The sequence below is a fragment of the Blennius ocellaris genome (assembly GCF_963422515.1).
Source record: "Blennius ocellaris genome assembly, chromosome: 2".
NCBI classification, from domain to species: Eukaryota; Metazoa; Chordata; class Actinopteri; order Blenniiformes; family Blenniidae; genus Blennius; species Blennius ocellaris.
This window is the reverse complement of record NC_137651.1, coordinates 22,548,915-22,576,762: the sequence shown is the minus strand read 5'-3', so window position 1 is coordinate 22,576,762 and position 27,848 is coordinate 22,548,915. Positions and strand designations below refer to the sequence as shown.

At 41.6% G+C, this 27,848-nt stretch overlaps 1 protein-coding gene across 1 annotated transcript in view; it reads left to right on the top strand.

Annotated features, from left to right (window-relative positions):
- The window catches only part of LOC308134982 (LHFPL tetraspan subfamily member 6 protein), a 53,890-nt gene extending 26,298 nt beyond the window's left edge, over positions 1 to 27,592 (top strand). Inside the window, exons 3-4 of the mRNA XM_080502845.1 lie at positions 21,446 to 21,544; positions 26,669 to 27,592. Of these exons, the coding sequence (XP_080358971.1) occupies positions 21,446 to 21,544; positions 26,669 to 26,787 (218 nt within the window). The 3' untranslated portion in view covers positions 26,788 to 27,592. The remainder of the gene's footprint in view (positions 1 to 21,445; positions 21,545 to 26,668) is intronic.
- The last annotated feature ends 256 nt before the right edge of the window (positions 27,593 to 27,848 follow it).

Sequence of the window (27,848 nt, the reverse complement as noted above, 5' to 3'; positions counted from 1 at the left end):
TTTGCAGCTTTTCTCCCCCCGAGTCGGTTTCATACTTCCTTCCTCAAGCTGGTTTCAATCTCACACCGCCGCCACCAAACAGGCACAAAGCTGTGTCGCAATGAACTAAAAAGAGAAAGAGATGAAGGTGTTTGATGTTATCACTCAACCAACTGATAATACACATCCCAACACCCTGGGTTCAGGTGCTAATGAGCAAGTGTGCATGTTGTGTTGCCGAGGTGATGTGCGATAACAGTTCCGTACCAGCAGACAAAATGCTGTTGCAGTGCACCTTCCAGTTTTTTCACTGTTTTGGAATGAGTGGTCTGCTGCCGACGCCAAACCGCAGATTTCACTCTGCTGGCTGTGGCCTGGCGAAAATTTGAGCAACTCTGTATAAGAGTTGACAGACAAGTGACTTCCCTCACTGGCGTGTCATTATAAAGCCTCACTGCACCACAACGCTCGCATGGCCGCCAGCTCCTCTCTTCTTTTAATTACAACTTCATCAGCCGTCAACCGGCAGCTTTCTCGTGAATCGTACTTCGAAACTGGACGAAAATTAAACTTTTCACATTGTTTTCCATCAACTAAAACACTCAGTTGGTATATTCTAACGACACCAGACATTAATACTGTGATAGTAAAACTAACAGACAGCGTGGTTCATGCCACCACAAGTAATATGAAATACCAACTATATAAATAACTAGCACACGTTGTTACCAAATATATGCATGAAGAAATATAAGTTAGCAAGCTTGGTCTCTTGCCTATTAACACAGTGAACATGGCCAAACTGAAACCAAAATAACATGTTGCAACGCAACATCACACTGATAGATTTAGGAGCAACTTTTATCTATTTCAATTCCCATTAGTGCAGTTTTACTAAAAATCTAAAATTCTTCCCAATATATAAAACCAATGTGTCCACTTACATGTACATTCTTCTCTGTGCCCAATGCGCATCATTTATATCGATTAATAAATATACATCGCTGCACAGTGTACACAGACATAGTCCTAGCTTTCACATACCTGAGAGGACTCAAATTATTTATACATTGCTTGATAATATTTTGGTATATTACTGCCTGTAGTACCGCTTAAAACACTTCTGGTTGGATGCAATCTGCATTTGGCTGGTTTTCAAATGTGGCATGAGCAAAGATAGCATAATATAAATGTGTCAAACAAGGAAAACAAATAGGTCTTGCTAAAGCGAAGAACTATATTAATAAATCTACTTTAATTAACAATCAATGCAGTTCTTCAAAAATGTGATTAAATGTTCAATGAATATGCCATCTTTTCTGTTGAAGATACAGTATATTCTGTTAATCCTAGACATTATCTCTGAGGCCTTAAAGGCAAGCTTGTAGCTTGTAAACCTAAGCTCTTTATAATAACACCATTATGCACCAACACGTATGGGTATATTAATGAGTTGCTTCTTACTCTAGTAAGTAAGATTTCCAATAGTCTTATGTATTTAGTTTTTGGTGCAATATTTAGACTTTGTTTAGTGTACTTGTGTCGTCTCAGAGGAATTATATCACTCATTGTCTTGATAAACCATCTAACCACCTGTGGTTTACCTGGAGATTTTTACCTGCAGACTGTCCTGGAGCCACGTCAATGAACCAACTCTCATTACCTGCAATCAAATTGTTAACAAACTGGTAAATATCTGTTTTAAATAGGTTAATGTTTAAAGTTTCACACTTTAAAGAAAATGTATTAATTGTTTTATTATTTATTGGTCTATTTCAGTTATTTCTCCATTTTGAATGCTGATTGTTTGGTACTGTGCTGAGATATTATAGTGAACATTTATTTAAAAAGAGGTTTTTAACTGCAAGCATTCCTCAAGTCACATGTATTCACCACCTGTATATCTATGAACACTCACATCTGTTTTTGTCTCTGCTCCTGCCTCACCGGGCTCAGATTGTCTATAGATTAGTAGATTAAAAATGTCCATGTGCTGTTTAGCTCCATCATTATGTTTAAGAATAGAGAACTTTTAAGAACGTCAATGTCAAGTGTCATAGAAACTTTTACAAGTCACCTACTTGTGTTTTTGATGCAATATTCACATTTCTGACAGGCCAAAATTCTACCATTTGTTATCAGCTTTTTATTGCAACACTACCTCTACAGTTCCTGGTCGTACTCCACTGTTTGATCCGTACCCTTCCAGGAGACAGACCGATGAGCTCTTTGCATATTGTTAGCTAACATAAGGCATAAATGATGAATTTTCATAGTCTGTCCTGCAAAGTCATACCACTAGCAGTGATTTTCCTCCCTGGACGCCTTCAAATTGCACTTATGACATCCCATCAACAGCATCTTATTTTTTATAGTACCTTTCTGTCATCGTATTATATATTAATTAGTGGTGACTTGAATTCCTGAAACAGTAATAAGTCCCTATGGCATGGCGGATCCTTGAATGGAAACATGAAGAAGCTGGTCGACTCTCGCCGAGCGCTCCTTTCCTCATTGGCCTTGCCATATGGTGCTGGCGGGGGAGTCGGTGCCTGGGGAGGCTGCAGCCGTATGGCAGCAGGAAATACACAGAGACAGCAGTAAAGCCAAACAAGACAGTCGAGGAATGCAAGTCTCTGTGCAGCGATTCACACCGCAGACCTAAGTACAGTGTGACAGAGATGAATGATTGAATGCATGAGAATGGAAAAGGTCAGAAGTGACCTTCAGACTGAATTAAGATGAGCGCATCAATTCATTTCCTCTCTGGAAACGTCTGTCTCGCTCCAGCTGCATGTTTCTCTCCTTTGCCTCCCGATGTCGTAAACATCTTCACAAAGAGCTCAGTAAAGATATGTTTTCCTCTGAAGATCCACACGCTGCACACTGAATTCGGGCCTCTTGCCACAATCTCACCAATGACACTGCGAGTCAGGTCTGCAGTCGTTTGACACTTTAAAGGCATTTCTGTTCTTGTCTCTGTCCAACGCTTGAAAAGAATGATGGTGGGGCATTCAGAGGATTGATGAGGAGCTAAAAGCCCCGGCATGAGCTCGGCTGAGGAATCTGTTAGCAGGAGTGAATGGATGGGTGAGTATGTGGGGGTGGCGCTCCTGTATTCTCTGTGACCTTTTTCAAACAGCTCGGAGGATTTTGGTGCCATCTGTGCCCTCTGGGTACCACTAATCCCATCGCTGCCACACTCAGCAGTAATGGGTACCTTAAACCTTTGCGGCATGGCCCCCGATGGCCGTTACACAAACACACACACAGCAACACATGTTTTCACTGAAATACATGCCATCCATCAACTTTTGCATTTATCACTACTTCTTGCAGTTCTGCCACATTTCGAGTTGCAGTTAATGCCGACTCCCTTTGCCACAACTGATAGAATGAGTTGGCTGTACTGTATTGTTTTTACTGTTAACATTCAAAATAGTTGCACAATTGTACTCTATTTTGAATGCCATGAATACAATTTAGGCATTTTATATACATTTGTCAAATGAGGTTAAATGCACCAGCAATGTATTACTTGTAGTGATGAGCAATACCATCAATTTAGTTTAATATAATAGTTGTTATCATGTGGGTGGGACACTGATATGATACTGATACAATAGTGAAAAAACATCAACACAATTTAGATGAGATTATTATAAGTTACTGATACAACAACAACAACACAAATGCGGTAATGATCCAATACAGTGTGAAAATGGTCAAATAATGTTTTGACAACAACAATATAATACAGTTATGATGACAGTAGGATTCCAATAAAATAATGCTACAATAATGATGATACTGATACAATGCTGATACAAAAAAAATATGATAAAGACACGATACCAATACTGAGTTTGATCTGGATTGTTGATTAGCTGAGTCATTAAACCACTAATATACTGTACAAATGTATCAAAACTTTGATCTTACCAAGAGAGAATCCATCCGACAGCAGAAACATTACATATCGGTACTATCAATATTTAACGATCCTCATTTCCAGCCAACTCAGTTTTATACTCTGTGGGGCTGAACTTTGAAGTACTGCCTCCTTCCTAAATAAAAGAGCACTGAGTTTATCATTTGTCTATTGAGTGAGGGATCCCACCATGTTTATGCCGTGCAGAGGCTCTGAGAGGAATCAGGCCCTTTCTGTCACACACTACTTTGATCCTCACTGAGAGAAAGCCTATTTTAGCTCTGGTTAAAAAAATATAATAAATAAATAACAAATTGAATACGCTGCACAAAAGGCTTTCAATCCCGCATTGGACAAAAGAGTTACCACTAACGATTTATGAATTAATCCTCACATGTGCACTGATACCTCGTAAGCACGCTCACACCCACACCTCACCTCCGCTTTCAAAAGTCAGCACTATTCTCGCTGTTGGTGATCTATCCTTGGCATTCTCCCGTCTGGCAACTTAATTTCCACTCTTGTTGTGACAATCCGGAGAGCGAGCCATGTGTCAGAAGGCTTTAGCAATTTGTTTTGTTTGACACTTGCTTTGGCAGCTTAGTTTCCTGCTAAGGTTGCTGCAGCTGCTGGAGGTTTACTGCCTTTTTCTTCTGCTCATTTTCCTGTCCTCTGCATTCCCTTGTGTGAAGTACCCCCTCCCCGGCTCCTTTGCCCTGACTCTTGTTTTCCTCTCCTCATGGTGAGTGAGATACAGTGAATGATCAAAGTTTTTCCTCCGCATTTTGGTGCAGAGAAACTGAAAGACGCTTGAGGACATGGCACACATTTCTCTCAGGGAGGTATACTGTGGACTAACAGAGCCATTCGTGTTTGAATGGTAATTAGGTTTACACCTTAAATCTGGCGTGGGCTTGAGAAACTTCACCGTCGGAGAGACCAGTCGAGGTCAAAACAGAAGCATAAACCGGCGGCGCCACACCCCGGGGGGAGAGTTCATACTTCCGTTTAGATAATTCTCCCCTAATCTGAAATCATTTTCAGAGATAGCAGATCATGACGAGCAGGATCATATTTATGCTGGAAATCCGAACGATAGCGGGAAGATGAAAGTAAACAAACGAGATTGACAGCCATTAGGGGGTGGGGTTTGAGCCAAAACAGCACCAGATTTGTGCAGCATAGTCCAATGTATCGCTTGTGATTTATTGTCGTGGCGTCTTTCACACGGCACAGGTTTTTTGGTGTTTTTTCTTTTTTTTTATTAAACTGGCTGAAGTGTGTAAGTGCTTCCCTGAGGAATGATTCATCACTGGGTCGCTGGGACGCAACCAAGGCTCGCCTCTCTAATGTATGAAGCAGCGGAGCAGGCGGAAGAGTTTGTCTACGCAGTGTCCCCCCTGCTTCCCCCTGTTCATTCATCTCAACATCGATTCTAATGGCCGGGCGGGTAGAGGGGATAACTTTGAGGGATAGATGGTCTTCAGGCGACAGAGTTCGATCTCATTTATATTTCTTTTTATGGCTTACAAGGAGAAGCACGACATTACAACGCAGAACAACACTTCCTCCTGCATGATGAATCGAGGGGGATTACCTTTGGGGGACAATCACGGCAAAAGTCAAGACTCATCCCCCCCCCCCCCCCCCCCCCCCCCCCCCCCTTTGGTGCAGATCTTTGCATGCTGGCAACAACTCAGCATGTGCAAATAAAGATCTTAACACCACTCCTTCCTCCTCAATTGCGGTGTGATCAGTAGATCAGTAGATCAGGAGCAGAGCGAGGACATGCTGACCTTCAGGTTGAGGGGGGATGGGGGTGTTTTCTCTCTGTAGGGACGCACCCAGAGGGCTGAACTCAACCTCTCCTCCATCAAGAGTTCCCATGTTCCCAGACATTGTGCGATTGTGTCTTAATGAATTCACTGAATACTAAACAGGCAAGCCTAAGTCCAGGGGGTGGGGCAGGGCTTGGCATAGACAAGGTCCTGTATTAATATGCAGAGGGAAATTTTCTCTCCACCGTCATCACATTCCTTTCTCCGTAGAAAAAGAATAAATAAATAAATAAATACGCACTTGTTTTGCCCCATTATGGACAATTCAGTTTCCATGCAGCTCATGTCAGGGGAGGAAGTAATTGTTTCTCCCTCACAGGCTTCAAATCACTTCAATTCAAGCATGTTTGTAAATTTCACAGTTTATCTAAATCTCTCTGCACCACTGGCCAGAGGTTACATCCTCCAACATCAATCAACACTCAACTGACTCCTAATCTTTTATCCGGGTCCTGTTCCCCTCACCAGACAAACTCTTTATGGCTCAATCAATCAGACTGACTGGCTCTGAGATGTCCAGCGGTACGTTCTCGACAGCCCATTCGGCAGGCAATTCACTGGCGGTGAGCATACCGTGGCAGTGCTACAGTAACCAACATCCGAGAAGAAGAAATACCGGCATGAACATGCAGAGACCTATGATCATGGACAATTCAGGTGTAATTCAGGAGCAGAACAAGCTCCTCTCACAGGCACTCCAGCTGATTCAATCTGAGGGCGTTTGGTGGGCGAACTCTTCGAGAGCCTTTGTGGACCGATGGGAAACTTTCCTGCCTCATCACTGAGAGCCCTGTAATGACACAGAGCTAATTTCTGCTGTGAAGTTTTCACAGTTTCATCCTACAAAGCCGATGTCTATTACATCGCCGGTGCACCAGACCCAAGTTTTATCTCTGCGTTTTAAGCTTCTGAGGAGAGGCAGCTCATGTTCATGAATACTGATGGAACCTTCTAATGAAACTTCATAAAGCTCTATTTGTACTGATCTAATTTAACCTGAGGTACGAAAGTAACTTCTATAATTGGAGAAGATGGTGGAGGATTTTAATGCCAACATGAAACGTGGTCGAGATTTAATCCTTTGTCCTGCGATCCGACAGATACAGACACACACAGACATAATGCAATGGAAATTCCTCGCACTTCTCCAGCAAACAAAATGACGATGAGCATGGTCCTTCCCTTTCTCCCTTCAGGGTCACTTCATCATGACCAATCAGAATTGGTTTTGCACAGGGTGCCTTTTTGCTGACATAACCCTCAGTGGGATTAGTGGGGCAGTGGGATTTGAGACCTGACCTTCCAGTAACACCCTCAGCCACCACTGCCCCTATTTTATTAAAGACTAACAGATATTAAAAAGACGAAAACATCAAATATATAAATTACGTAGAATAAATACACTACAATTCTTGTAATCAAAACAGTGTCTCAAAATCACCCCAAAGCTGACTGCTATTCTATTCACTTATTTATAAGTTGCTTAAATTTCTTGATACTATGAATCCTGTTTTTGATTGTGACTGTTACAAATATGTGATACACTGTGAAAATCCTGGGGACCATTGTAATGACTAATATGTAGACACAAGCTCTATTGCTCTGCTTTCCGGTACTTTCGGAATTTGATTGGAAAACAATCTGGCAGTTATGATGGTAAGAAGTTCCAAATCCAGTCGTCTGTTACAGGATAGGGACAGAATAAAAGAACGTGAATGAAAAGGAAATAAAAATATGTTTTTTTAATCTGGATTCAAACCATATTCTTTTATGCAAACCTGGTAAGAAAATTTGCACAAACCTGACCTGAGTTTCGTGTCCAAGAGGTAAGGGGCTTATTTCTTCATTATTCGACTTAGAAAAAAAAAAAAAAAACTTTTTCTCTGGACTTGCGTTAATTTAGCTTAAGGCTGTGGGGACAGTAACAAACTCACATCCGGTATAACTGCTGGAATAAACCACTGGAGCTTGAAGGACATTGTTCTCACACTCCACTGCATCTGTTTGCATTCAGATTTTCATTTTCCTTGAAAAAGCTCAGCGAATGGCAGTTTTGGAAGGACTCGCAGGACAATTGATTTTCATTTGCTCGTGCTCCTCTGCTGTAATCTGTGGAGTCATAGTGTGCGATCCTCTGACTCAGAGGCCAGGAGTACTTGCTGCTTGATTGAAGCCATGTGTTTGTGGGAGGCAGGAGTGTTTTAGAAGTAATACATTCGAAGCAGAAAAAAAGAAAGAAAGAAAGTGGGTTTTATCAGAGCTGTATGCTGAATAACTGCCCCATTGTTCCGCCTGCATTACGTCATGTTTTTTTTTTACTTTTTCTCTAAGTGGATGCAGGCTGCGAGAGAAGTGAAGCCGAGGATTTATTTCACATAATTCCGAGTGTTTTTCTGTATATCCTGTAATTAACCACATATACTGCTTCATTTTCAGCCCACCTGCTAGTGCTCAGCCCGTTGGGTTTTAATTTAGTCAGTGGTTCAGACTCGTGGAGCTGGTTGTGTTTCTTTTTCCTTAACCGTTTTTGATTAAGTTTGCCTGAGGGCTTAACTGACAAAAAAAAACAGACTATTCATCAAGACGAACGTTTAATGAATGTGCCTGTCAAAACAGGAATCTAGTCATCACGTTTAACCAGAACTCAGACCGAGAAGGGAAATATAAACACCAGTTTGGGAAAAGCCTGTCGGCGCTCTGTATATAATTCAGCATGTTTTACTATATCTGACATTTTAAAGTGAAACAATTGTCATTTTCCTTTTTGCACAGGCGTGGTGACAAGAAAATCTGGATTTCATATTAACCACGAGTCCAAGCCAATAATTGCAGAAGATAAACCTTTGGTAGAAGGCTGTAGTTGAGTAGCATTCGTCTCAAGAAAATCTGCTTCAGTATACTTTGGTTTCTCTTTTTGTCCTGTGATGGATGGACTGACAACGTAGGAATGTATGGTAATAGTAAATCTTATAATGAAATAGAATCGGTAGCCCTTTCTTGACATCTGTTTGGCTTCAATCTCAAGATTCATCAGGGCAGAAATAGCATTTCATCCTTGAGCGGCTGGGACAAAGCAGATATTACATGATTACAGGATCACAGCACCCAATTCAATATCATACAAAATGTCATGTGCACACACAGCCGAGCACAAACTGATTTGTGCCTCTCCATTGTATTGCCCTATTGTATTGCTCACAGATTATTTGACATGTTACACAACGAGCTCTCATTTTTCTGCTATGCTTTTTCTCAGGGGCTTAAAAATGTCAGGACAACAGTACACCATGAAAGACGAGCCACTTGGGCTTCATTGTATAACCTCTCGCAATCGATACACGACTTTTAAAAAAGACATTTTCCTGTGTTTGGGTAGGTTTGATTTGCATTATTGCCAATGAAACTTTGCGATTTTTTCTTTTTTTTTGCAGATTTTTAAGGAAAATGTACTCTGCTGCAACCCGCATCCAGTTAGTTTAGCTTAGCTTAATTATAATGCTGAGCTAAGTGAAGTAAAGATGAAAATAGTTCACTCTATTAATAAAAGTGAACACAATGTTGTTGATGATGACGTTATATCAAGACAGAGCTTGTTCCAATCTGATCCATCAATCTGAAACAATACATTGACTAATAAGGCTCAGCTTATGTTTTGAATGAAAACACCAAATGTTATACATTTTTTTGCTTCAGAATAGTTTTGAGTTTAAACAGCAATGTTTAGAAAACAAAGTCTATTGAAACAGGAAATGGCAGAAACACAACAAACGATGTAGTTTTCATGTTGGGCCACTAGTGAGCGCTGTTGTTTGCATTCATATTGAAACCACACACGTTAGCTGCAGAGGTCAATAGGATAAAAACAACAATGGCGAATAATAGTGAGATAGTGAAAATGTCCATGAGACCAAAGATACAATATAAACGTAGGTACTGTTTTCTCAGTACAAAAAGCAGAGGTACTTTTGAAATGTGCATATATTTTTGCTACATTCGTGATGTTTACCTTGGGTCCGGGATGTTTGTAGGTTTGTGTTCAAAACTAAACAAGCCAGCTGCTGATTCAAACTACATCAACGTCAAGTATGTATATTCACATTAAAACGTATGTTTACTTAAAATGTTGTGGCCAACATTCAGGTCACCCAATAAGAACTGTAGTTTCCCACTGCAGTTGGAGAAGACCTTGTGTCACACTCTTACTAAATGTTTTTTTTTTTTTTTTTCAACATTACACATTCGCAAACCAAGTCACAGTGGCCAGTTAAGCTTGGAGGATATTTGATTTTTTTTTTTTTGGGGGGGGGAAGTGCGTGGAGAGGCTGCTTAACCTCAATCCAGCTCAGTCCCGAGGGGTAATAAGATAGCCTGGTTTGTGTCCCAGAAGACAGTGTGAATGCAGTGGGCCGGGACTTTAAACACAGGCTGTGCAGTACTTTGTACATTTGGCAGTGGGAGTCAGTTTTTCCTCGATCCCTGAAGCGTTGCATTGTCTTTCGAAAGGAGCCTCTTTGTGTTTGCAGTATGGAGCCGCTCACATGATGAGCTCCAGTACTGTCAGAGAGGCATTTTGATGTCTGCTTGTGTGTGTGTGTGTGTGTGTGTGTGTGTGTGTGTGTGTGTGTGTGTGTGTGTGTGTGTGTGTGTGTGGTGTGTGTGTGTGTGTGTGTGTGTGTGTGTGTGCGTGTGTGTGTGTGTGTGTGTGTGTGTGTGTGTGTGTGTGTGTGTGTGTGTGTGTGTGTGTGTGTGTGTAAAAGGCACTAAAACATTCATTGCATATTTGGATGCTATTAACATGAATATTACAGCGTAGATTGCTGCGTCTTTGATTTCCCTCTCCCCCAGAAGGCCTTGCGTTAGCACACTTACTGCTCATTATAAAGGCTAATTAAGAATCAAGAACGCTTTGCTGTAGGTGTTTGCTGACTTCTGGACACGTGGTCCACTGTCATGCTTCTCCGTCAGCGGGAGGATGGGGGGAGCTGCTCGGCACATCAGACATGACCCAGTTAGAGGAGCTACACTTGTAGGACCCTGTAAAGTCGACGATTTCCATACCCTCTGGCGTCACTTTTCCCCATCACACAATTTCGTTTGTCTGATTGATAGAACAGCCAGGAGTTTCTGAACCGATGGTCTGGACCACCACGTCAGAGTGTTCGACTTGCACTATGTTGCTTAAATAACATGAATTCAACAAGTCTCAACACGTACAGTTGTGTATAATTGCATCTATGTGTCATGTAAAGTAACAGCAACTCTGCCCCTCGAGCCCCAATCTGGTGATAAATCTTTCTTTTGGCTTCGGTGATGCCAGCACAATGTAACAGCTGCTTTTTGGCAGGTTTTCTAATAAACTTGCGCGCCCTGTTCCTCAAAGTTCTTGGACTGTTTCCCTGCTTCTGTTTTCAGTTGCAGCTTAGCACATTAGTGGCAAGATTTACAGGAGAGAGGTCAAAGAATGCAATGCATTTCGGAAAAGCTAAAAGGAGAATTTCTCTCGGATGCTGCTGAATTTGTCACCGTGTTTTTGCATGCCTCGTAGCTGACCTTTTCCCTTAACAGAATGGAGGGGGGGGGGAGATCAGAGGAGACATGGTTTGAGTTTGCAGCGAGGCACGGGTTTGTCGCTGGAACGAATGAAAGATATCTACACCCTGGTGTGAAAAGCTCGTTCTCCACTCGCATCCAGAAGATGTTCTCTATTGAGAGTTATTTAGCACACCCCGCTTTCCAGCTCGCTTCCTGTGCGGCTCTCACGGACTGTGCGCCTAATAGTGTTTTGACCGCGGCTTAATGAAGCAGAAGTTCATTTTGCTCCTGTAATTGGTGTGTTTATTAATTACTGGTGGTAGTCAGAAACTGTGTGACAAATGAAGTGTGTGATTAGATAAGACCAGCCCTTGTGACAGAATGCCTGTAGCGAAAGCAGTGAGACAAATCAATAAGACACAAACTGCTCTTTCCGCCCAGCGCCAGTGATGGTGACTGATGGATGGGCGTGGAAAGGCAGCTGAGCAGTGTTTGGGCTTATTTTAGGAGCGTATGTTATGAAAAAAAACAGATTACATTGCTGAATACGGTAGTTTTACTTTAACTTCTGTCATATCCTGACCTTTCAGTATCTTTCAGAGGAATTCAAATGATCATGTTTTTAAAGGGCCACCAAACCAGTGCATAGAGACATCTTACGTAACCTTTTAGTGCTTGTGATTGTGGAAGCAAGCTTACACAGTAACTTTAAGCTCAGGTCCTGTTTATAGAGTTTTCGAGTGAAAACGCAAAACCTCTGTTGCATTTCGTGGGTCCGTTTACATCAGGGGTCTATAATCTGTGGCTCCAGATCCACATGTGGCTCTTTATCCCCGCTGTAATGGCTCTCTGAAGCTGTTAGAAAATGGAATGTTTAAAAGACTTTTTTTGTCATTTTATTTGCCCGTTGGAATATTTTGTAAAAGAACTCTTATCTCATTGCTCAAAATAGCAGAACAAAGATAGAACAGCCAAGCTAACTGACATTACATTTACAACAACAAAAACATAGTATTAAAAAAGCTAATGACTAAAATGGTAATAAAAAAAAACATTACAATAAAGAATCTAAAATGCCTCAAATAAGTATATAAAAAAAGGAAAAACAGACTTTTTTTAAATGCCTAATTTCCAAGAGTTTAAAGACAGACAAAACCAAAAAAGTTAAACATTAAAAATAGCTCAAATAGATTTAATCAATTACAAATGTATCGCCTCAAATGAAGGAAAAAAAAAAAAAGCAAAATGTCAAAGAGTCAAAACAGCTCCAACAGCTAATGCGACTAAAATGGCTTTAAAACATATAAAAAACAAAAAACTGAAAAATCCTGCACCAAAATAATAATAAATTATGTCTGATGTTCTAAACTGTGGCAAATTGTGGCTCCAGAAAAATATATTTAGTGGAAAGTTGCAAAAGTGGCTCTTTTGTTCGTATAAACTCACCTCGCTTTCAAGAATGTTGCCGCGTAAATGTGAAACTTCTCCCCCCCCAAAAAAAGGGTTTTCACTTGAAAAAATGTGGTTTAAACGGTGATTTCAATCACAAAGCCAATGAGTCCACCCTGTCTGCCCCTGAGCGACGTCCTTCACCCCCGACATGCAGATCACATGATTCGCTGTGGCGACCCATGTTTGTCGCACCAGTTGTTCTTGCATCACAATAGTGTTCCGTAATCTGGTAACTACAAAACAGCTCCAACAGCGCTAATTGGGGGTTTATGAGGTTTTAGCTGGCTCTTTGGAAATAACACACTGTGCCAGCAGAGCCTCATCAGACTCAGCCCATAAAAATCCAAACTCTAATTATCATTAATTATCATCATACTTTCCGTTTTCTGCTCCGTCTCATCTCCATCCATGGATACTAAGAATTCACACTCTCTGTCTCAAAGATACTGAAAGTTTGTTTACTGGATAATTGTTAGTAATCTTTCCAGCTTACTTTACTGGCTTAAGATTTGTGTTTCTCCTGAAAACATCACAGCTCGATTTCTTGAGGCTTTCTCTCTAATGAATCAACACCACAGCTTCCTTAAACAACACATTTGATGTACCTTGAGAATTACCCTTGGATTGTTATGCAGGGAGAAAACTGTCAACAGTACATTTCACAGTATTCTGTACCAGAGAGTTTCATTACGATTGGGGTTATGTTGGGATGGTAGTAATCTTTGTTGGTAATTTCATTACATTTTCATCATGTACTTTATACTCCACCCAACAGCAAAGAAAAACTTATAAGCTTAAATTTAAAGGTTATTATGGCACTATTTTATCATTTTGGCCTACTGAAGATGAAATTAGGGTGTATGTGGCTCCTGAACTAAAATGTTCAGAGGCTGCTTTAATCGTTCTCAGATAAAACAAGCACATTTAAAATCAAAAAGATATCCATACATACTCAGAAAATATTACTTGGTAATAGTTAAATACTCTCCTGCAGTCTATTACAGAATAGTATTAATTAATGTGTGAGATATGTTTTATCACCTTAAACTACAGGTTGCTCTGTATTTTTTTTTTTCCCGTCGTCTGTGATTTTGTGATGAGTGGTCACAGACGTGGCCCTGAACAATCAACTCTGTCCAAATGAAAGACAATTTTCCAAATTTTCACTCATTGCTAAAGTAAATGTGTCCTCAGTGAGATTAAATATTTAGTTTGCCTTAAACATGATGAATCACTTTGCTGTAAATCAAATGAATTTTACCTGGTGTGGAACAGGGTATGTATCTTTGAAAGCCCTCAAATGATCATGATGTATTTAAATTGTTTAAAACAAAACAAGTGACTCAGTGCAGCAGTGCCCTCGTGTTGTCTGCCGTTGACTTTTGTAACGATAGCGCCTTTGGATTTGGAGAAAATCAGCCATCGGGCTGTGAGGACGGGACAGGGTGAACTTGCGGAGGCAGTGATTTACGAGGAAAATTCCCACTGCACTCCGTGAACATGATTTTGCTTCCTGACTCCTCTGTCACGTCACATCAACTCTTCATCAGCGGCGGTTGCTGGGAGCAAAACAAATACTCCTGAGATGTAACGTTGCCTCATCCTTTCTGTCTTTTGCTTGTATTTTAATTGACAGACGGTGGCGGAAATGTAAGAATTCCGCTCCTCGTATAAGACGAGCAAAGCGAGGCTGAGGTTTGAAAACCAGTGCACTGTGATATCAGTTTAGTGTTTTGGTGTAAGTTCTCGCGGGTTTTTGCTCTTGTTGTTTGAGGCATTTGCAGCCACTTTAAGCAGCAATGTGTGACAAATAACAAGCGGGATGACATCTAAATGCAACCCTGCGAACCTTGAGTGATCTCATAATGTGGCCTTGCATGTGTTTGACCTTTTCTTTGGCCTGGGGTGGTGAATACCAGAGGGAAGAGAGAAAGAGGGAGAGAGAGAGAGAGGGAGAGAGGTGGGGGGTGTTTCACACTCTGAATGAACAGTCAGCGTTTTGTTTGCGCTGAAGCTTTTATCTCACTATGGTCTTCTCACTGATTCACTTCCCCGTGTTGGAACGTAGAAGTTTCAGTCCCTGTTCACGCGACAAAGTTTTTTTTTTTTTTTTTAACATTTCGTTTCAGAAAAGTTCCGCATTCACACGGCAATGTTTTGCAAACGATGTCCGTTTCATTGGACTACAGTAGAAACGCTGAAAACAGTTGTGTAAACGGACACCCAAGACGCAACAAAGCGCCTTGGGTCTATTTCACATCTCTGTGTTGGTCGTGCAACTTTTAAAGCAACAAAAGACTTGATTTTCTGAAAACAGTAAATTGGCCCAGCAGTCTCCGATAGTAATTGCGTCGGTGAGTGAATTAAATAGAAACTCCTAACAAGCTGAATGCGATTCCTTTGTGAGCGAGTACAAAACTAATGAGTAGACCAGTGGCCGAGTGACGCTGAGGGCCAGTCGTTGGCGGCAGCAGGTATTTATATGCTTCGCTGCGCACATCACATCTCGCACATACTTCACATAGCCTGTTTAAATCCCCCTTTTCTCTGCATCTCCCTCATCCTCCATCATGCCCATTTCTCACTGCTCCTTTCAGCTCAATCTCTAGATTCCTCCGCTTGCACAAAAAACCCCAGCTTCACCATCAAAAAAGAAAAAGAAAAAAAGATGCACAGAGGAGTAAAGCCTTTCTGAAAGCAGCTGCGTTTGCGTTAATCCGACTCAAAACGACGGAAAGAGAGGAAATGCGATAAGGAAACGGCGGGTGTACGTGTTGATGTGGTGCCTTGTGTTTCTGGTGCAGGAGGAAACATGCCTCCACATGCAGGGATCAGTCTTTGGACACATTCGTCACATGTACTGTTTAGACTGATGTGACACTGGGAAGCTTGTTGCGGTTTTTGATTGAAGCGACGATAAGGAAAGCGTGCGAGCTTAAGTTTCCCCGTGGATTTATTTGACCCTAATGCTGATGTGCTATCTTTCTTCTTTTGGAAAATAAGGCGCAGAAAGATGAGGACGTTCCGGCCTGCATTCCAGGTACGGTAGCTACATGTCTCCTTCCTCTGTTGGAAGAGCCACAAAAAGGAATGTCTTACATTAAGCCAGCTCAGTCAGGCACATCCCCACTCCAATTCCCTGGCCAACAACCCCCCCCCCCCCCGTCCTCTTTGGCCTCTTGAATGATAACCTTGAATGGTATTGTCTCGGGGCATGAAGGAGGGCAAAGAAACTCCTTGGGTCTTGACAGAGAGCAGGAAGGCTCGACAAAAGGCATCAGCACTCCCTAAATACAAGAGAATGTCGGTGGGGGATATGAAAAGGGGGCAGTTTTTCATTCAGGTAAAAAGCGCTGAAAGAGAAAGGAGGAAGGAACAATAGCTCAGCGCTGATGGAATAAAACACTTCTCTGTGTGCTTTTTGAAATCAGCCAAAATGCGATTTCAGAAGTGAGCTCAAGTGCACTGATGAAACCCGAGGCAAGGAGACACAGAAGAAAGATCGCTATATTAGAGCCGATTTTAGGGATTGGACACTGATATGTGGGCCTGATTGTATTTGGTGGAGTCCATTTAACCCCGCTCCTTCCCAGTTCATAGGAGAGTCTTTCAGAAGAGCCATTAGGCCCGAGATCATTCTGATAATGACTACATGGAGATCAATTGAAACTCGATCTGTGAATAAGTTGCCTGATTTCCTCTGCTCTGCACGCTCTGGCCAATCCTCTCCCCCTCCACTTCCTCCGCCACTGAAAACTGCCAGGAACAATCTCGCAGCCACAGCAGCTGAAACAAAGCCCCGGAGTGGCCCGAGGTTTTACAAACAAAGCTTGTTGGCAAAGAAAAATCAGCAAGGTAAACACCTCAGAGCGTGTGCGGATGAGGCGGAAATCGAACATCTACCGATTTCACAGAAAGCTGAGGGCATCTGAAAGTCTGACCTGAGGACTTGATTGATGCTGTAGAAGGAAAATTGGCTATTTGGATGCTTAATAACTCCTGTGGAGGGCACACAGAGCTTCTACGAGTGCTGCTGGTGGCAGATTTCTCACATCTTTGATTTTTTATTTATTAGTTTTTTTCTGTCCGTGAGCTCTGTGAGTGTTAACGTAGATGCTGTAGAGCTGCTGTAAAAAAAAAAAAAAAATCCTTCTGGTGTATTCCACCTACTATCCTCATGGCAGCTTGGCGGAACCGTGCAATGATTTCATCATGAGACGGCCATCTGCTCAGAGCGAAATGAAGTTGTTCATGTTGTCTGGGAGTGACGATTTCCTCTCTGTGCTTTGGGGTAGATCTATTACTTACAAAAAAAAAAAAAAAAAGCTTATTAATTACAGCTAAAATGAAAGGTTTTGAAATTATCTAAAAAACCTTTCTGTTTGCAGCAGATTTCAGGTCTTCAGTGATAGGTCATGTAAGTCCCTGACTTAGCACTTGTTCAGAATTATGTGTCACTTCTTTCAAAAGTAGTACTCAAAGAGATGTTGACATTTTTAAATAATTTGTCCTCATTCTAACTGTTTCTTGATGGAAATACATTCATAAACTTTTGATGACAAGTAGAAGCAACATTGAACCAGCTTATGGGTACTTAAGCCGAGAAATGCATCATAGTTGCAAAGGCTCTAACCCTAATGTTAACAAGAGGCTCTGATTCTACAGTAAACAGATGTTTAGTGCAATGGTAACCTTTAACACAACAACGTTTCTAGTGAAAACGCATCATGTTTTCAGTTCAGACAAGTTCTGGGTTTACACGGAAACGTTATTCAGTTTACACAGAAACGCTGAAAACTATCTCGCTTTCATGTTGGGCCACTAGTGGGTGCTGTTGGTTGTTTTTGTAATGAAAACCACATACACATGCGTGTAGAGAATGATATGCTATAACTGACAATGGTAAGTACACCGGGATTCGTTTGGACAGACGACCAAGGCCCCGATTACACGACAACATTTCACGTGACGACACAGAGACGATGGCGTTAGTATGCCGAGCCACTGGAGGGCGCTGTTGCTTGATTTTGTAATTAAACCACACAGATATGTGTGCAGAGAACAATATACTGCAAACGTGAAGAAAATGGAGAGAACCCAACGGTTCATGGATTGATGATGCATCAGATGTTATCAGGGGCGAGTCTCAACTATAAAACTAAAAAGATGGTAAAAAAAAATAGAAAGAAAGAAAAAGGCATCAAGTCCCGGGAGAATATGGACTGCGAGTCGTGACACATGCGCAGTAGCAGTGTTTTAGTGACTCCGAGCACCGTTGTCATGTAAACAGACACCCTAACCACAACAAAACTTCTCCTTTATCACTTTGTCGTGTACACAGGGCCTGGGACAGCAGCTCCCCGACTCTTTTTCACATCAGACAAAAAAATAACTGAAACTTGTAAATGAATTACTAATATAATGGTAATCAGTAACTTGTGTGTTAATGCCAAAACCACATTACTACGTATTGATTTATTCCCCAAACACTTGAAATCACCCTCTCGTCTCCATGCATCCAAACCATGTTTATTTATTGGATGTCATGTAGTTAAAGTTCCCTTATATTCTTGCTTTTTGTTTTCTGCTGCACAGTGAAGTGCGTCTTCCCAGAGGGGATCATTAGGTTTGTGTTATGTAGTCTAGTATGCAGCACAGTCGGTTGTGTTTGTAGTGTTCATGAGGTCAAGAAATCTAAGAGAATTCACAAAATGATTCACACAGGAACACAATTGAAAAAAAAAAAAACAACCAAAAAAAAAAAACACTGCTTCGTATGCAGTGCATGACGGGAGGTCACAAGAAGGATTTGCTTCAGTTTTAAGAGGTCACAAGCCAAAAAGTTTGAGGAGAGCTGACAGCCACATGCTAAATGACACAAATCCCCAAGTGTCTATTTGTGCAGATCAGGATGTATCTGTGTCAGCTTAGGAAGCAGGGATGGAAAGTATCTGTCGACAACAGCCTGCATGCAGAATCAGAGCCCGAGGTAGTCGAGTCTCACCACTCCACACTTCTTTCTAACATCTCTGCTCATAAACACTTTGTGAAAGAACATCCCCCTCCATATATTCTTAGGAATCTTTTCCCCAGTCACCAGCCTTCTGCTTCCAGTGTTCAATAACCGGCATAGTAAGTGTGGAGGATGGGATTTGACAGAATTAACTGTCGTGAGAAGGAAAATAAATATATAAATCAAATCAATGAAAGCCAGAAAGAGAAATGTGGGATCACGTTTGACACGCGACTAAATTACACCTCAGCAACATGGTCATATACATGTATTCATCTGCTTCCCTGGCGCGTTTTGTTCTGCGGTATGTTTTAATAGTATCACGGCAACATATGTGCGCCTGCACTGATTCCGCCCACTGCAGAGTCGCAGAAAGGCTCAGTCAGTTGATCCTCACAAACAACCAAGCAGCACAAATTCACAGGGAAACCTGGGATTTCTTTGTTTTTTTTGTTTTTTTATGGACGTCAGCTCTTGTCTTGGTTAAGGTCATAATTTCCCTCCTGCCTGCAGCCGTCGATTGATTTTCACCAGTCACAGCCATCGTCATAATCTGACCTGATGTGGAAACTATGCACTGAAGTCTTTCTTTTCCTACGCCTGCTGCACAACTATGCACTCTTCCTCCTCTCTGCTGCCTGCTGCAGAGCGGAGCAGCTTCAGGCTGTGGATTGTTTTAACAAGTGTGTTAATCAAATCGTGATTGAGAATCCCCATAAATCTTAATTTCAAAAAAATGGAAATATTACTCCAAGCTGGACAGAATGACAATATCATTTGGAGACAAAAGCAACATTTTGCCCTTTTCTTTCTCCTCCTATTTCGCTGCAAGGAAATTCACTTTGATTACATGCTGCTGCCTCTCTGCATTGCACAACGCTTGAAAGGGAATTTTAGATTTTGTTTAATATTAATCATGAATACATTATCATCCTGGCATGCTTTACAATCTTTACTGTTACAAATTTGTCTCAAAACATTTCTGACAGCATTATATAACGGAGGACTGTTCAAGCAGCTGCACGTGTTTGCTCCAGATTGCATTCCTCCACCTTGCAGAGGACGGGCTCTTTAGGTTCATCAGGGGTCCGTAGTGAATGCTCGAGCAGGAATTCACATCAAATGCTCCTGTTTCCAGTGCCGCTCTTGCTAAAGGTGGCAAATTTCGGTCCGAAGCGGAAACTCGTCTGAAGTTCTCTTTAAGGGTCTGAGGGAGAAACGGCTGAGTTGTTATGAAAATCCCTGGATCCCCTCTGATCCTGAGCTGTAATGACACAGACTCGGTCAAAGACTTTTTTATATCCCTTCACTCTCATCAGCGTGCCAGAGTTTCACTGAATTCTACCACCGGTGCCACACTCGGTCGCTCTGTTTTCCCTCCCCGAACTGCACCGCTGATATTCATCGTCCTGTTGGCTGTGACTGGGGATGAAAAATACAACAACAACAACACGGACGTCGTTTTCACTTTTCCTCCTCCACCTCCAATCTGAGCCAGTTTGTCAAGCCCATCTGCATTAGCACTTGGATTAATTCCTGCTTGTTATCTAGAGTAGATGTAATAAGGCGGTGCTGGATGGCGAAGGGGTAATCAGGTTGGAAGGCGCTTTCTTTGCTTCCGAAGCTCCGCTTCCATCCTCGCATCCCAAAACTGATAGCAGGCAGACACATTGGAAGGGATTAAGCTAATGTGATGGCAGAGCCACCTACCAAGGGGCCCCACGGGGTAATTTTAAGAGACAGGCCTTGACATACAGGGAATAACTTGTCAAGACCTGGCTGCAAGCAAATATTGAGGATATTAATCCTTAATGTAATGGCCTTGACTAGATTTTACTCTTGTCTCAGTGTACAGCTTTAAGCACAGTCATAAGTCTCTTTAATCACTGACATAAAGCAGTCCCTCAAGGATTTTCCAGAGTTTTACAGTAATTATTGCATTCCAAAAAAAATGCTTGGATTTTTTTTTTTTTTATCCTCTCCTTGCTGTAGCCTCTGTGAGAAATTGCCAAGCTATTTGCATACGTCCGCTGCTCATTTGCAGTGTTTTCTATGAGCGGCTGGCAGATGAGTGCTTTGTTTTGTCGCACTAAAAAAAAAAAAAAAAAAAAAAAGTAATTTGTGATGAAGTGGTTAAAAATCACCAACCCGTGTTATTTTACAAAGGAATTGTGAGGCTTGTGTCGAGATGAAACCGCCGGAACAGGCCAGAGCCACGTCTCTGTCGCTGTCTGCTGGAAAGCGGCGATAAGGTGGAGGCGAGAACGGCGAGGTCACACGTATCACTCCCGTGGAAAGCAGCAGCTCATTGTCTCTTGAATATGACATAAACCGGGGGAATCAACTTCAGCCAGGCTTTAAATTTTGTTCCTCTGTCCTGGCTGTGAAAGAAGGGTAAACAAAAAGCGCTGCTTTGCATTCTCATTCACTTTAATGAAAAGATTGTTGAATTATGAAAAGCCACAAAGGCAAGGTTTCTCAAAAAACAAATCATTCCTCGAGGAGCCGAGCGAGCACCTTGACGATGAGAGTTTGTCCTTGCTGCAGGTTTCCTCTCACAAAGTGGGCTGTCTTGTCTGCCTGTGGTAATGTTTTGTGATATTTTTGAACGCCCCCCCCCCCCTGCAGTGATCTGTCACGTTACTGCAATTTAGCGTGATCACAGGCCTGACTGATCCTCTCTCTTCATCTCCTTCCTAGGTCTGCTCATAGGATCAGGCTGTGCGCTCTATCCACTGGGATGGGACAGCGAGGAAGTACAACAGACCTGCAACAACAGCTCAGACCAGTTCCAGCTAGGTAAGCAGACCAGAGAAAACGTGCGGTTGAACAGGAAGAACATGCAAACTTCACACAGAAAGTCTGTTCATGACTGAGGGGCCGTCCACACCATGAAACCTGTTACCCCAAACAGGCTGTTTTTGGCCGATCATCCACATGAGGCGGTGTGTGAGAAGTGTGAAAACAGGTTTTTTTGAACATGGGTCCCAGAGGAGGGGAAATTTTGAAGCGCTGGCTTGTGCCGTTCAACCCCCCCCTCCCGCTGGTGTGGACGGCAAAACTATGGAAAAAAGATGAGGTAATCGCCCCCCTTTTCCCCCCGCCATGGTCCGTGATGTCATCAAATAACCACAACAATCCCGGACCACAAGCGCCGGTCGAGCTGCATAAAGCTTCATGACGATAACAGCAGGAGTATCCCGTCCATAGACCTAAAGAACTAGAATTATACAGAGGTTTATGAGCAAGAGTCTACTTCTAAAGTTCAATGTGCTTTTTTTTCGTCGCGTGGATGTGCCCTTAGGGCCCGTCTATATGACATTTTCAAGTGACAGCGCTCCTCGGAGCCTCTGAAAACACAACTTTCTGAAAACGCCACTCAAGGCACGAGCGCACCACAGCCGGAGTAAATAGTTAATCTGATGGACGATAACAACGGTAGCGACCTCCAGAGTGTGATGTCCAAGTTCATATTCTCCAGGGACTTGGTAGTTTCTATTGCTGAAAGTGAATGTCGTAGCAGTGAGAAGATAACGGCGCTCCATCACAGCAATAACCTCACAAGAAATGTTTCCACTTAACTTTGTTCAAGATTCAGGAAGTTAATGGAACACCATCGAGTCGTCTGAATGCCCGTGTTTTCATTTAGTCGACAGAAACAGCGCCTAGTCTGGAACTTGCTGAATGTTCTTGGTCCCAGAACAGACGAATCAATGATGAAGTGTGAAAGTGTAAGCACAGACTTTTTATATCAGACTCTTTTTTTCATGGCGCTGTCATATACCGAAGAGATATGATTTTTTTTGGTGTTTAAAATGCATGATAAGAATTCAACAGAACCTTCAGTCGCCGGCGATTTCCGAAGTGTTTTATGGCTATAAATACGGTATGTGCTGAGAATAAGCCAAAGCTGGATTTGTGCTCTGTATGCAGCTGGCAGTATCAGTACTATCTCGCAGACACTAATATGCTACTTCATCAGACACTGGGGAGGTGGAAGAGCATTTCATACTGCCGCCTCTCTTTTACTCGGTGTGAGTTGAATAGCGTTTGATTGTTTGCCCAACGTAAAATATGGACTTGAATTAAAATTATTAAGAGAACAAAGAAGATTTAGTATCACTTCGGGTGAATATAACAGAAACTTCATTCTCATGTTTCTCCTCACTCTGGATGATTTTCATTTTTGTACAGCGCTGACATTTCGACCCGAGGGTGGCACAAGCACAAAACTCATTTAGTGTTCAAAATGAAAAGACTTGTTCTTATTGAAGCATGAATTTTATCAGGGAATGTCTTCCTATCAATTCAATCTAATCTAAAATGACAATTCTACCTTGATGGTGGATCTTCCCGTAGTCAACAGGGTCAGAAAACAACAAATTCTGACTAAATAGATCAGGAATGTGCAGAAAATGTTTTTGGGGGTATATAACTTATACAGCACCAAAAAGAACACAACAAAACTAAATATAGACCAAATAAATCAGCTATCCCATATGAGTAGGTATAGGCTACAGTTGAGAGAAAAAAAAAATGCTTTTAACAGGAAGAAAAAAAAAGCCTCTCGGGAGCCAGACTCTGAGGTGGCGGCCATCTGTCTCTACCGGTTGGGGTTATCGGCTTGTATGAAGGGGAAAAAAAGGGAATGAGAAATACCAAACAGAAAAATAGTTTAAGTGAAGCAAACTGAAGGGACCAGGACCCACAGATTAGGAACTTTTAGCTCCACTGACTATAGGAGGTACAGGGAGTGCATACATAAAAGTGACAATCAAGATATAAATGTGTCGATCAGGCTTGTCGTACTCTGTCGAAACCCCGGTTACGTGACGTTTCTCGTCAAAACGCATCAGGTTTGTAGTTTTGCTTCAGAGAAGTTTAATGTTTAGATGGCAACATTTTGAAAACGATGTCTGTAAACACGGAAATGGCAGAAATGCTGAAAATTCTATAGTTTGTTTTTGTATTGGAACCACACAAATGTGACCAATACACGATAAACATAGACAGCTTGCTGGATAATTATGACACTTATAAATAACTTTGCTTTGTTTTAGCGTAAGGTGCAGGAGTAATTTAATGCTCTTTGTACAAAATGTATGAGCAACAACTTTCCTTGTTGTAAAGTGTAATTCTTTGCAGTCTAATGTTGAATAATCTCTGGATCTAAACCTACAGCAGCTCAACTAATGTGACCTGAGCAGGATTACAATAAGTCTCGTCTTGACTGTGAGCCAGTGTATACGACGACAAACTGAGTTTCATTGCTCTTCTATCCCACTTTATGTTACTTTGGGCTTTGCTCTGCTGATTCCATCAGTCTGTGGGCTGAAACAGGGTGAATGTTTAATGGACTGTCCCTACATAGTGCATCTTTACTGCTTCATTAGTCTCACGGCACTTTACCCTGTAAGTCACCTTGCTTGGCAATGGCTGCCATACTGAGATCGTGAGGTTCCTTGTCTTGCCCTCGGAACCACATGAGCATGCAGTCCGTTGAAATCGAGTTAAAACGCAAGCTTTTTATTGCGTTACGGTGCTCCGAGCCACAAAAAAAAACCAAGACTTTTTAAAAATGACTCCCAATGTGGAACGTTTTCGAAAACGCCTGGGCTCCATCTCCATGTAGAAGGTAGAAGCACTGCTTCTGTGCATGTGCACTGCGCCCGAAGGAAATAGTTCTTCTGCATGTGTACAAGATGGACAATAACAACAATGGTGGATTCCAGAGTTCTTATTCTCCTGGAATTTGGCAGTTTAATAGCAGACAGTCACCAGGAATAATAATCCAGGTCGGTTGGTCTGTCCATACGAATGTATGTGTACCCGCAATTGTTAATGTTCATATCGTATTGTTCTCTGCGTGTGTGTGTGTGTGTGTGGTTTCATCACAAAAAACAAACAACAGTACCAACCAGTAGCCCTATGTGCTAACTATTTAAGCAAACATTTTGATCGTTTCTACCGTTTCTCCTTAAATAGACTTAATTTTGTGCAAAATGCAAAATCTTTCTGAAGCGAAAATGCAAAAACTGTGCACTAAAAACATGGCCTTATCCTGTAAACTCTCACTGATTACTCAGAAATACCAACATAGTTCACCTTGTTTGAAATGATTGCCGTCAAGACCAGAATAGTAATCATGCTGTTGTTGGAGGGTGGTGAAGAAAAACAAGTGTAGTAATAGTAAACAGTCAAAACACTGCAACGCTAAATACATGTATATGCACTTTACAGATCCATGCTCTAATTACAGATTGATGTTTGAACGTTTAAAGCATCAATTTCAACTGTAAAGTGTCTGTATGCGTTCAAAAGGATGATATTCTGACTTAAACATCATCTCAATAATTAAAATTTCAAGCGTGCATCATCAGCAAGACCTTTGGATCTCTAGTTTTCGTTGTCTTTTCCTATTTGCGTGAGCAAGCTTTAGGGGAATTATTATCATTACCAAGCCTCTTTGCATTCAGTACTAATGATGCATTAAATGTGCCTGTTGAAAACTGCAATTATTTCAATTTCTCCTCGTAGATGGTGACACCAACAATGAGTTTCACTCAAATCACGAGTTAAAAGTTCTCCTTCGCTAATTTGTCTCTCGCTTTTTATTAATGTGGCACATCGCCAGATCCCCATCACTGCATTATATATTAGCTGCATGTATGTTGAAGATAGAAATGATCAAGGTCCTCAGAATGAAAGCATTAAAAAAATTTTTTTTTTTTTTTAAATCCACGTTCGCACTTTGACGGTGACTATATTACATCGTAATAAAGGTTCATTTTGCATAATTAGATAATAAATATTCCACAAGATGCAAAGCGAGTTTTTCATTTAATTCAAATACAAAGAAAAACTGAAAGGGGAAAATTGGAGCCAGACAAAGAAGTATTTTCAGCCATTTAATATCATGTGTTAATGTGACGCTTCGTCGTTTGGCCACCGGGGCTGTTAATTAGATAACTTGGGCAGAATATTTGATGCCTATAATGAGAAGTCAGGATGTCCATCACAGTTTTTTCAAAAACTGTCATGTCCTGTTTAATAATGTGCATAATCCCCTCAGAGGATGAAAGAAAATGTGTATATTTTAGTTTCCTTTGAACGGGTGCTGCGTTTTTTTTTTAAGTCTGCACCGTGCCTATGCCACCAACCAGACTGTTTGATTTGACTGTGCCTTGGTGCATTTGTTGTGACGATGGCAACTGTTTTTCACACGAGGCAGGGAAATGTCAAAGCCAGAACAGAAATGTTGAGCAACTAGGAACAATCGGTGCTTGATTGTGATGTCGGGTCAAAGGCAGATACGGACCCATGGAATCAGTTTTCACCAGTTTTCGTCAATTTTAGATATTTTTTTACTTAAATCATTTATAGGGCACTGACACCAATAAAAGGCTATGCCTGCAGCGAGGCTACGACACTGTCCAGACTCTCAAAGCGTGAAATTGATGAAAATGTATCAAATTACCTGCATGTTCAGTTATTATCCTTTACATTATTACTTTTCGTCATTTCATTTATATTCTCGATATCAAAGATCAATGTTTATCAGTACACATCACAATAGGAAGGGTTTTAATTCAGCATATGTATTTTAGGACGGCTTTGACTGATACATCATTTGCATTGCCATTCAATACATGAGCTTTTATAAGCATCAGCAGTGCAATTAACCCTTACTGGAGGAAACTAACTCTTTATTGAGTTTGACGGGAGATTTATAATCTGAAGAAAAACTTCACATTCACTCTTGTGAAACCGGACTGTCAGCGATTTCTTGGCTGAAGCCTCACCCGTCCAAGTTTTATTCAAATCCATCCACTGGCTTTTGAAGATTTTCGCGACGGATAAAAATAAAAGTGTGATAAGGCAGTAGCCTAAATCCTGCTCTGCTTCCCGCTTCCTCTTTTGCAGGTTCGTGCCAGATCGGCTGGGCGTATTACTGCACCGGCGCGGGAGCGGCGGCGGCCATGCTGCTGTGCACCTGGCTGTCCTGCTTTGCGGGGAAGAAGCAAAAGCAGTACCCGTACTGACGGGGGAGAGCGTCGGAGAGACGACGGGGACAGACGGAGACCTCAGGCGGTGCGTCAAAAGGGAGTGGACTGGGGACTCTGTGGACTCACACCAGTACAGCACACCAGGCACCAAAGACACCAAGTCATTACAGTGCTCTGCGCATCATGGGACACTATATATCTGACAACTGCAGGGACTGTTTCATAATGCAGCGCACACGCACGCACACACACACACACACACACACACACACACACACACACACACACACACACACACACACACACACACACACACACACACACACACACACACACACACACACACACACACACAGCTTTGAAAACTGGTACTTCTCTTAAAAGCTGTTCTTAAATGAAAAATGTATGGACCAATCCTATTTGTAAAATTGTTACATATCTATTTCTTTAATGAAAAACGTATTCTCTCCTCTTTTGTTTTGTCTTCCCTTTCCTCTTCAGTCATTGATGTTTATGTGATAACGTGCCCCGTGATGAACAGAAAAGTGATCTTGCCTCATTGTTACGTGACGTGTTGCCGTCTCCTCTTCATGTCTCATTCTTGCCTTAAACACAAACTGAAATGCAATAATCCCTCTTAACGTAAAGCAATCCAACACTGGCTGCCTGCTTCCCAACCTCAGATTCCTACACAAATAAAAAAAAAAAGCTAAACAGAGTTTATTTAACACATTCATAAGATATACATTGTGTATGGTAATGTATTTTATCATAATATCACGTTTTATATTCACTCTCAAACTATTCTTTGTCATTATATTTGTTTTGTAAATAAATGTTTATTGAACTTTTGTTGTCCGTAGTGTTATTTTAGTCTGGGATTTTGGCCCTGAAGCCAAACAAGGAGAATGCACTTGAATTCCTAAACAGCTTTTTCCCATGGCTTCAAGATCTCGATAGAGTTCCCTACATGTGGGAGTCCTTTTGTTCCCAAATCGATGACGAGGCCGAGGACATACAGTGCTGTGAATTTATCTTTTCCCTGTTATCGACGAGGCAAATCCCGTAACCTCCTGGTCACAGTTTTCGCCTTTGAT